General features: G+C 33.9%; 1 protein-coding gene across 2 annotated transcripts in view; it reads left to right on the top strand.

Annotated features, from left to right (window-relative positions):
- Positions 1 to 12719, top strand: part of LOC123566495 (acetylcholine receptor subunit beta-like 1) — a 43795-nt gene that overhangs the window by 23368 nt on the left and 7708 nt on the right. For both annotated transcript variants that reach the window (XM_045360656.2, XM_053549788.1), the window contains 3 exons: positions 9729 to 9773; positions 10401 to 10510; positions 11572 to 11686. In XM_045360656.2, coding sequence (XP_045216591.2) covers positions 9729 to 9773; positions 10401 to 10510; positions 11572 to 11686 — 270 coding nt within the window. The remainder of the gene's footprint in view (positions 1 to 9728; positions 9774 to 10400; positions 10511 to 11571; positions 11687 to 12719) is intronic.

Genomic DNA, 12719 nt, shown 5'->3' with positions numbered 1-12719 from the left:
GGAAGCCATCCAGCTGGCTTACGGAAGGTCGGTGGTGCCCGCTCGTGATGAAATAATGCACGGAGGGGCACCTGGGGTCTTCCTCCACCACTAAAGCTGGAATGTCGCCATATGACTTATCATGTGTCGGTGCGACGTTAAATCCAACCAAAAAAAAAATATTGATGATGGGTACTATGAGCAATGAAGTGGGTACTATATGTTACATCAAATACAGCTTACAAATATTCTTGTACAACAAGAAGCAATGCAAACATTGCATTTAAATAAAAAGGAAAAAAATAAAGAGTCTAAATCCTATTCAATTATTTAAGCAAATGCATTCTCATTTAGCTAAATAAGCATAAGATTTCAATGTTTTTTTAGATATGTGGTTAGTAGATGTCATAATATTTGACTATGTATTTTTTTTGTCATTGAAGTGCTCTAAATTACTCAATATGATATCTGTTGCTGTGATCGTTTATATGAAATAAGGTAGGAAATGAATACATATCATGCAGCCTACGCTATGCCTTGTTCTGAAACCAAAAACATTTCATCTGTTAAATCCGTAACAGAGTTTTTCGTGAATATCCAGGTCATTGTTTGCACTGATCCAGAGGATATACAGGTGGTAGTGGAAACTTCTTGAAGTTTAAATATAACTAAAATTATCTTTGACTTCTGTATTTGGTGTATAATGATAATAATGGATGTGTCTGATATTCCAAGAGAATTGAAAGGATGTCTTAAACAGTAGATGAAGCTTTGTGTAACGGATCTGCTTTTTCAATTTGTCACATAAAAGATTAATTATTGTTGATTCGTACTGAGAAGAGATATACTTTGCATCATATGAGCCGCGCCATGAGAAAACCACATAGTGGCTTTGCATCCGCGCAGTCTGGTCAGGATCCATGCTGTTCGCTTTCAAAGACTATTGCAATTAGAGAAACTGTTAGCGAACAGCATGGATCCTGACCAGACTGCGCGGATGCGCAGGCTGCGCTGGTCTGGATCCATGCTGGTCGCAAACCCACTATGTTGGTTTTCTCATGGCACGGCTCATATCATATAGTCATACGAAGTTCTTTCATGTAAAGTTTTTCTACCATGAGCGAAATCCTATACAGTTTATTAAATGTAGATTCTAGTCCATTTGAATGACATTTGTTTTACCGCTTATGTGGTGGGCCATTAATATCTCGTATATGTATTTTCCTAGACTGCCTTAACGTGATTTGTGTGTCAATCGCTTTTTTGTGATTTGTATACGGGCTAAACAATGTCAGGCTGTTTCACATTAAAGACTGCCTTGATACAGTATATTGACCTAAGGATAAATATATTTTGTTTTCTTAGAACCCATTATGTAGATAAATAGCGTGCCTGCTGACTATAATATAGTTACCAGAAAATCTTATTAAAAGACGTCTTATTAAAATGATATCGGTAATCAATACTTGATGTTTACGATTTGCATGTAAGATAGTTACGTTTTCAAACATCATTGACTTCCGCAGTTGTATTGTGGTAAACAGTATAATTAAAATATTTTAAAATTATGTTTGATAGCATTAAGGCTTTCCATTTTCATTAAGCTACAGTACCGCTGTGTACTAATGGAATGTTCGAAAGGAACTGTATTGCATTATACGAAAACATAATGTATATTCTACTGCCGGTATCAAAACCTCTCATTCATTGGAATGTTGTTACGTGCTTCATAAGATTTTGTTGGTGCCCCGTAAAACCCAAATAAACAAATAAATAAATCATAAGAATTTGAGATAAAGAAATTTTCTTTTTTTCTGTAAGAGGTTAAAAGATTGTGACTCGGCCATTTGGAGACATATCGTTTGATGTTCAGTCTACAGCTTTTATGTCTGACGGAACGTGTGGAAGACTCAATGTTAGGCAGTTTTAAAAGCACACTCTGGCTGAGCTGTTTACATATTGGTCGTCTTGTCTAATTCGCCTTGCCCCATTCTCTACTTTGACTACAATAACAAATCTTTACATTTCTATCTATTAATTGCAATTATAAAATCTGTGATTTTACATTTAATTATTTTAGAAAACAACAACAACAATACAAACAAAACAAAAGTAAACAATATAACATTAACAACAACAAAAACCAACAACAACCAATAAACCAAACTCCGAAACTAACGTCAGGCACCAACACTTGTCATATAAAATCAAATTTATTGTATAAAGAAGCACTAGCTTTTTGTTAAGTGTTAAGTATTCAAAACTTAAAATCCTAACATATCTGCCAAGTATGTGCAGTAGCATTCATGTTAGGCTATTAAGAAGTAATTTATTTTCCTTTATTTACATGAGGGGAGTAGTGTACAAATTATACATTATACATAGAATTCAGTTACACATAGAATCTCAAAGAAATAAGTAAATATCTTTCCTTTGTAGCTAAGTATGTTGTGATATAAGCGTCCTATCATAGCTGAATAAGCTAAAGAAAAAATGTAAAAATATGACAATTTTCCTCATTCTTTTTATATTTTACTGCATTTTGATGAGCATCATTTATTAAATACGATAACAGTAAAATATTACTACACTGTATAAGTATTATTACAATAAAAATTTTATTTAACAAGTATAACATCAGTATCCAAGAAATTTAATTTCTAGATAACATCAGACGTATAAAATGCATGTTCTTAAATAAACTATATATGCTATTTCTAAAATGCGCACCAAAACCTCTAAAACGTTGGATTACGTTCAAACAACAACAATATTGCTATTATGCCTGCCTGAAATTAAATATTTGTTATTCTGTTATTCTTCTATGCATTTTATATAATATTATTCGGCGTCTGAATTATAGACACAAAACGTCTACTGGATGGTTTATGACGCGGCCTAAGTACTCAAGAGATGAAAGTAGGACCAGACAGACACGGAAAGTCTGTGAAAGATCTTGATTCGAATATAGATGACACATTTGAGAGCAAAAACAAATTTGTGTTGCAGGCTGGACTGCAGTTACTAGTAATTACTTTAATCGTAGATGAAATATGCCTGCTTGTATTGCAAAATTTAATATTCAGATAGCCATAACATGTTTAAGACAAATGCATCAAAGGTTTGACATTCATACGCATATGTATCTCATGTTTGTAAAATTGACATGGACTTTATCTTCACTAAATCTCTCTCGCTGTTTTTCTTTTCATTTGATCGGGCACAAATAATGAGCAGCATGTTTATGGCTACCAGGTTGTGTCAATTTTTAACGTTTATATTAAAACAAAAGGGTTAAGTATTTATATCTTGCGACATTAGTCTTTCCTTACTAAGCGACCCCGTCTTATCAAAGACGTAAAAATGGTACTAAAGTAGCTTCCTCCCTTGGCGCTCAGTAAAAAAGGATAGTGCTAGGACTGGTCAGTCCAGTGTCGGTATAATGTGTCTGGTTGGGGTATAATGTCACGTGTCTACGGCTTGATATTTCAGTGATGCAGTACTATAAAGCTGGGCATTTTGCTCACTGCTACAAGTAGATTCCGTCGTTTGTATGACTTAAAATTGTTAAAAAAGACGTTAAACCCGAACACATAAACACACACATTAGTAATACCACCTTAAACAATATTTAATATACTGTAAAAGCAGAAATTTTCGCGAGGGTTTAATTTTCGCTATTCAAATTAAAATATGATACCATTTCTACAATTTCGCGAATATTAAACATCACGAACATACTTTAAATTTCAAATTCGCGAAGTTTTGACCCAGCGAAAATATGTGCCTTTACAGTATACAATGCATGATATAAATGATATAAAACATTACTAGTACACGATCTCTTTTTGTTTCTCGAAAAATTGGTATCAGTACCATGTCACGTAGATTAAATGTTATCGAAATGTCTAAAATAGAATGGACAAAAAGTTGTCACTTGTCCTGTTTCTAGTTTTAGCTGTTGAAATTTATTTGACCAAAGTACGCTCCGCTAACGAAAGTCATGTTGCTTTTTGTTAACCATTTTTGTCCGCCGTGGGGAAGGAAGACACCATTCGTATGAGCGTTACCATGTTTATCGACCGACAGTAAGATGATTTAATTATATCTTCAGACACGTTAAGATACGACAAATAATGTACTTCAGACATTTGTTAAGGCATAAAGTAGAAAATTTGCTGGAAGGCATCATTCAATTCAAGTGGCTTTTTATTTGTATAAAGAAGTATAGACTAAGCTCCTGTAACATGTCATTGTCTTCTATATGCGAGACTAGATGATGATTTGGTATGTGATGATGGAATAAAATAGGTCGATAGCAAAACTTCCAAATCTATTTTTTTTTTATGTAATCATTGTCCATTTAATAGGATTTGATCAAAACAATCTTCATTCTTAAGAGACAAAAGCCGGACGGACGCATATTTTTTTTCACAAACGTTCCTCTGATTTATAGTAGTTATCATTTCTTTTATCATGTTGCATCCTTTTTATAATTAACACGTTCAAAGGTGCATTACATCAAAAGGCAACCACAAAGAACACCACATTCATCCTCTGCCAGTACAGACAAAGTGTGTTCTGACCAAAGGACACGGCGAAAGAAGAGAGAAAAATGTTTTAGATATAGTCATCATATATACTTAACTTAGACTAGCTATTTGCGATTAGACAGTCTGGTTCATTAACAAATCCGGTGTTTAGCACCAATAAACGTAAAGAGGTCTTTCCTGGTAAGAATCAGTACCTTACAGCCTTACCTGGCTGTGAGACATAAAAGATCATGTCAGAAATGTCCAGTACTTGGCCGGAGAATCGAACCCCGAACCCTTGGATTGACAGTGGATTGTTTTATCATTACACCACAAGACAAACCATAAATACCTTGACGATGCATGTACATTGATAGAGTCAGGTATTTGCTAATTTTCTTCATCCATATAAATTGAGCCGTGAAAAGAGCCGTGAATCGTAAAATCTTGTATCGCTGCGTTAAACCTTTTTCTCTGCTAGCGAAAAATTATGACACTTTTACTAATTAAGCAACGTATATGAATTATAATCCAACGTAAGGTGTTATTTTATGACAATATGTTATAAGAACCTAGCTTGTGTACGTATTGTACACACACTAAGGACCTATGGAACTGGAAGCTCTCACCCCTTAGAAGCAAATACAGTGTGAATAAATATGTCCTGAGACTAAAAGAGATTCGTCTCTCAGAGGGGAGTTTCATTTGCGTAAAATTAACCCTGAATTTACTATTTATAACAAATGAGGGTATTTTCTCAATGTCTTAGCTTAAATCGTATACCAAAGCAATTATATATGTACGAAAAGGTAATCTGTTCGATATTATGTTTCTAAACTTGTTTTGAGTTATACTAGTAAATATAACTGATGTTTTGCATTCATAAAATGCAATAAAAGATATTGCACATTTTATTCGCATTATAGACAAATATATTTTCGGACCTAAAAACAAATCCTAGGAATGATATATGAGACGTTTATGACAAAATCTGTGTCAAAGACTCAAAATCAACTGAAATATAACAAATATTCATTAAGTACATGCTGCAAATCTGAAAAAATTGAAGAAGCTGTCATCGCCTTTTGAAAGGTCACACTGCCTTAAATCAAGTCGCGAACACCTTTAAGGCGCCAGGAATGGTATGTCTTTTTTTCCATTTCATATATACTTTACTTGGCCGGAGAATCGAACCCCGAACGCTTGGATTGACAGTGGATTGTTTTATCATTCCATCACAAGAAAAACTATAAATACCTTGGCATGTACATAGATAAATTCAGGCATTCGCTAATTTTCTTCATCCAGATAAATTGATAAGGGCCGTGAATCGTAAAATCTTGCATCGCTGCGTTATACGTTTTTCTCTGCTAGCGAAAAATGATGTCACTTTTACTAAAGCAACGTATATGAATTATAAACCAACGTAAGGTGTTATTTTATGATAATATGTTATAAGAACCTAGATTGTGTACATATTGTGCACACTAAAGGACCTATGGAACTGGAAGCTCTCACCCCTTAGAAGCAAATACAGTGTGAATAAATATTTTCTGAGACTAAAAGAGATTCGTCTCTCAGAGGAGGGGAGTTTCATTTGCGTAAAATTAACTCTGAATTTACTATTTATAACAAATGAGAGTATTTTCTAAATGTCTTAGCTTAAATCGTATACCAAAGCAATTATATATGTACGAAAAGGTAAACTGTTCGATATTATGTTTCTAAACTTGTTTTAGTTATACTAGTAAATGTAACTGATGTTTTGCATTCAGAAAATGCAATAAAAGATATTGCACATTTTATTCGCATTATAGACAAATATATTTTCGGACCTAAAAACAAATCTTAGGAATAATATATGAGACGTTTATGACAAAATCTGTATTAAAGACTCAAAAACAACTGAAATATAACAAATATTCATTAAGTACATGCTTCAAATCTGAAAAAAAAAATTGAAGCTATCATCGCCTTTTGAAAGGTCACAATGCCTTAAATCAAGTCGCGAACACCTTTAAGGCGCCAGGAATGTGACGTTGTCATGAATGGTATGTCTTTTTCATTTCATATATACTGTAGGGCAAATTGCATATACCACTAAGTGTACATCATACACAAAGGACAATCTGAAATGATTTACCACTGTATTTTTGCTACATCGCGGGGCTTTTTAGCTATTGACCTCTGTCTCCTCATGGGTACATGTGACAAAACAAATAACGTCTATTTGTATGGTATTGTAGACGTTGTTTGTCTTGAATTACTAATTTACAATATTCCAGTTTCTGCAACAATGAAAACAAATGTCCGCTTTTTTAGATAGATTTGATTATCAATCAATAAACATTCTATCAAGCAAGCTCGATTGTCTGAAAACATATCTATTAACAATGTATTGTTGTAAGTATGTTCTATGTATTGGTCAGTCATGGACGTATCTTGTAGCATGTTCTTTCTTTCGTAACAAATGTAAATTACAAAAGACAATGCAAATAGATAACTAAAATTTAAATACGCATACATCTAAAGAGATATAAAACAATCTTTCATCTATCAGTGGCGAAACCAAATTACATTCAGTCGGCTGAGTACATAGATTAATGTAAGATGCGTCCAAATATATCAATATTATACTTAGCACTGGTGAGTAGTTCAAATAACAATTCTTATAAAATATAAGATATGAGCTTACTACCAATTTTTGTTGGTTTAACGTCACTCCCACACAGTCACAGATAATACGGGAATTTTCCAGCTTTTCTTGTTAATGTAGACCTCAGGTACCGCTCTGTTCATTATTTCTCAATGGCGAGCAACTTGATAGAATCACCGATCTTCCGTAAGGCAAGCTAGATGGCTTCCACACATGAAGTAATACAATACCTTCAGCGAGGTTTCGAGGGGCGATTGACTCAAAGTCAGTGACTTTAACCACACGACCACCACGGAGACCCCGGCGTACTTGTATTACCATTTCCTTTATGGTAACCATTATAATTACTTTAAATCTTACATTCTCTCTTTGAACACCAGAAAAAATTGCAACGTTATTTATTGCTATATTATGTTAATATTTCAAAGGCCAAAGACAATGCATTTTGTGTATGGTTTCATATTCTGAACTGAATTGATCTATTAAAGCTATGAATAAAAACCACGGGCGCATTTAGACCACCCATATTCCTTTTCACCGGCAGTGAACAGAGAAGTCAGCTAGTTACATGTTCAAGTTAAACATTTCAGTTTATTCTAACCTGTGATATATAAATACCACATAAAGATAACTATTTGACTAAATTTATACAGGCTTTACCGAAAATGCGTTCTAAATCCATACATGACCGGCAGTGAACAAGAAAACCTGGTTCTTAAGTCGGCTAGTTACATGTACACCTTAAACATTTCAGTTTATTCTAACTGTGAATAAATACCACATAAAGATAATTATTTGACTCAGTTTATACATGCGTTTTAAATCCATACATTATGTTCAGACGTTTTAGTCACGTGCAGTTTTTCGTTTGTTTTTGTTGGGTTTAACGTCGCACCGACACAATTATAGGTCATATGGCGACTTTCCAGATTTGATGGTGGGGGAAGACCCCAGGTGCCCCTTCGTGCATTATTTCATCACGGGCGGGCACCTGGATAGAACCACCGACCTTCCGCAAGCCAGCTGGATAACAATTCAACGTCCCGAGTGAGGCTCGAACCCACATCGATAAGGCTCAAGTGATTTGAAGTCAGAGATCTTAACCACTCGGTAAGATCAATTCAAGTGGCTTTTCATGTGCAGTAGAATGACAACAGCTTAGCGTGTTGCCAACTAACCAGCTTTAAATATATTGTAATTTGTGTTATAAAATATTGTTATTTCTTTCGAAACAGACAAAAACAATAGTACAAATTAACATTACAGTATTTATGGTTGTCATTATTTTAGGTAGCGCAATCAATCGTTTATGCTAAGAGTGGAATGAACGTGGTGATATATAACAAAAATAGTTTAGCTCATCTTTTTTATGCCCCCGAAGGGAGGCATATTAGTTTTCAACTGTCCGTCCGTTCGTTAGTTCGTCACAACAATAACTTTTTGCATGAAGGCACTTTACTCGCGAACCACTGCACCCGGGACCTTTAAACTTCACATGCTGATAGTACTTATTGAGTACACGACCCCTACTGACTTTGGGGTTACCAGGTGAAAGGTCAAGGTCAAAGGTCAAGGCGCTGCGGGGGCATTTGTCGCCATTAGTAACAGCTCTTATTGTTCTAAAAATGTTTGTTACCACGTTTGTCATGTTGTAAAGATCAAAGAAAAATTGCCATAGCTTGCGATAACAATCCTTATAAATCTTTACGTTTTACATATTACAAATAGCATCCATAAAATTTAAGAATAATATTTCTTTTGATATTTGGGCCAAAAGCCAAAAGACTACATATTTCAATACACATTGCACGATGTGTCGTGCAGAATACTTCTGAACGAAACACTTTCTGATTTGTCCATGTATAAGATCTTATCCAGTCTAAGAAAATTATATCCTGTTTAACTCGCACCCCTAAACTGGCGGAAAATAAATGTATACAATATGCTATAGGACAACATTGTTCTTGTGCTTTTCAAGAGAATGTAAATTAAGTCTCCCCTCTCTGGCACTGCTCTTATTTTTCAATGAAATGTAAATAAATCAAACAACGTTTTAGCACTATTCTTATTTTGCAACGAAAATTGCAATCACATTTTTTACCATTTCTCGCATTGCATTTTCTAAAGGAAAATTAAATTGACTCTTTAGCACAGGCTCATATGCATTTTAGTAGTGTACCTTCAGCAATACTATAATGATTATTTCCAAGGACTTCATGTTGAGTTGAACGTCACAACGACATAATATGTCACATGGCGATTTTCCATTTTTTCCTGGTGGAAGAATACCCAAAGTGCTCATCCGGGCCTCATTTCATCACACAATAGCACCCGGGTTGTTGTATTATGTTTTTGTTTCGTCTGTGTAATGTTTTTGTTAACAATGTCTATGTATGTGACTGTGTAAATATCAATTGAATTCACAGCTACGAATACACTTCTGTTGGGTTCTGCTTTCAAGAAAATTGGAACATGGCTATTCATATTGACTCTATGGCCTTGCTGAATGGAGACTGAATTCATTACATTTACAAGCACTGCACTAATTCTTTTTCTTTTAGGATGAGAAAAACCAGATCATGAAAACAAATGTTTGGCTTCAGATGGTAAGTTTTCATGAATGTATATGCTTACAATAGTTAATATGTATGTGGAAGGACACGGAGATTTTATCATCATTATTGAGTTTAATATTTAACATTTATTTGTGAAGATTATTCTGTGCACGTTAGAGTATAGATATAAATCACTGAGATTAAGTGAATATTGCTAGAATGGTAACTGTATCTAGAATATTTTTCAAATCATATCCATTTTTATCAAACTTTTCCAGAAAAAAATCTTTGCTTCAAATCATATCCATTTTTATCAAACTTTTCCAGAAAAAAATCTTTGCAACTACTAAATGAAATTTAATATTGATATGTGGCAAAGAGAAGAAGAATTGCAATTTACAATTATCACTGTATGCATATGATCTTGTAAAAACTCTGTCGAGGAGCATCAATCGGATTCACCAATACCATCGTGTTAAACCATCAGGTTAATTATCTAGTCTAAACACTTACAAATTCAGTTTTATTTCCGAAAAGTGAAGAGGATGTTGAGTTTTATACCAAACAACGGACATATTTACAATATTGTCTAAAGCAAAGATAGAATATATGAATAATGTTGAGTGCAAATAGACAAAGCATTATCAAACTGCCAAAATATACATGGTTCTATTCCAGTACTGGAAGGACTATCAACTAAAGTGGGATCCAAAGGACTACGGAGATATTCAAGCGCTGCGTATTAGACCGGAGAAAGCATGGACTCCTGATATTGTCCTTTTTAATAAGTAAGAGTGTATTACTCAAGTCATGTATATTGAGAATAATGAGTATTTTTATAAACATGATTCTAAATCTATTTTACAAACACACGTCGTTTCAAATAATTTCTTCTTTCAAGTTGTTAAGAACATTTTAGTGTGGAAAAAAATTGTTCACTACTTGAGGTAAATAATCAATAAAAAGAATGTATCATTAACAAGAAAGAATAAAACAAGCAAGTTTATGGGTAGCAAATGCGTTTTAACAAATACCAAAAACAACCCATCTTAAGACTATGGGCTTCATTATTATGTTTCAACAATAAAATGTGCATTAAAGTTAATTGTATCATCCTTCAGAAATATTTTTGTTCTGCTGTTATGCGTTTTCATGCTTTCGAGAAATTCTTCTGAAACAAAAAATGTGTATGAGAAACAAGTTGCAGTACTTTAATATGACAAGTATTTGAATTGTTGAGATTCTGGATGTCTTTGTGGGTAGATCCATATACTTAGTTCTAAGAGCCTACTAAAGTTTGTCCTGAAAACAAAACAAAACAACATATTTAACTTATTAAATATTTCAAATATATATTATGTCCAGTTTTGGTTAATATTTCAGTGTTCTGAAAACTTAAACACCTTGAAAAACGTAGTTAGGATTGTAAACGCACGGATTTCCATCTCTCTGATGTCAGTAAAATATGTAAGCTACACATACATTGTACCAAATAAAACTATTCCCCAAATTATATATGTACGACCGATTTTATAGGTACTCTGCGGGGAAAATGAAGGCCATTTAAAAGAAGCTGTTCTATTAGGTTAAAGATTCAATAGAATCGAATACATAAAAGCAAATTTGTCTGTATTAAAAAAAGAAAAATACTTATATAAAATAGGACAACAAAAGGTACATGTTATTTGTAACTATTCATGCAAAGAAAAATGTTATACAATACGAGATAAAAGCAAAAAGGGTCTAAGGGCTTATAAATATTGAAGCAATTATCCCTCTTTTGTTTCACCCAACTCCCCCACCCCAACTCCCACTGCCCGATTAATAAATTTCTATTATCATTTCTCAGTGCCGATGGTAATTACGAAGTGTCGTATAGATCCAACGTGATAGTATACCCGAATGGGGAAGTTAACTGGATACCGCCGGCTATATATAAGAGTTCTTGCACAATTGATGTTCAGGTAAATGTATGATATATTAAATGTTCTTTTGTAGCCCATGCTTGCTTTCGAAGATGGCAAAAGTTCGTCTTAAAGACCCTTGCTGCAAATTTTTGTATGAGAGATTGGGCAAAAATTTCCTGATAATAGAATGTGTTCAAACTTCGTAAATGAACACAGTTTCATGATAGAGACAGAAAAATGCAAAAACAATCATAGGTCACGGTAGTTTAGGAGTTATCTGCCCTTAAAAGTTGATTTTTCATCAAATTTGCATCTTCAAGAGCAAATAACTCTTGAACAAGCATGGTGACCTTCGATGTTTTCCATAATTTAGCTTTTAACATGACACTATGTTCATACAACGTTTGAACAAATTCTATTATTAGGAAATGTTTTACCCAAGACAAAATGAAAACAATGTCTTCTTCTTGATGATAACAGGGTAGACTTAAAATCATTTGGGACTTAGTAGTTCATGAGTGCTCAGCTTATTATGGTAACCTCATTAAAATGCTTAGGTATATCAGCCCTTCTACGGTTATAGTAAATATGACGAAGTTATTTTCTTCTCTGAGGTTTTATAATCGCTTTTTATGAGAACAGACGAAATTCTTCCGAAGTTATACTACAAACGATTTGATATACATGTGTAGTGCCTTAAAACAACTGAACTGAACAAAAATGAGCTCTTATACATTAAATGGAAACTATACTTAGAAAGTAATTACAAGTAAGGATTTAATGCATATCATATTTGCCCTTTGACGCAAAGTTGTACGTACAGCACTGACCTAAAACGGCGTTGTATTTTTGTACGAGTGTTGGCTAAGTGAGCTGTAGTATCGAAACCCCGCTTTAACCTTAAGCATGCTGGTGGCAAGTGCTTTTGCCTATGCGGCCAGTGCAGACCATGATTAGCCTGTACATACGTGCAGTCTGATCATGAACTGCACTGCTCTATATTCAGTTGGTAAATTTTCAGTAAATATCCCTTCGGATGATAAATGGTATTGCCCAAAACTGATGATGGCCATGTCCATTATAAAAAAGT

This window comes from Mercenaria mercenaria, chromosome 8, assembly GCF_021730395.1.
Source record: "Mercenaria mercenaria strain notata chromosome 8, MADL_Memer_1, whole genome shotgun sequence".
In the NCBI taxonomy this organism is placed as follows: domain Eukaryota; kingdom Metazoa; phylum Mollusca; class Bivalvia; order Venerida; family Veneridae; genus Mercenaria; species Mercenaria mercenaria.
This window is presented reverse-complemented; position numbering and strand designations above follow the sequence as displayed.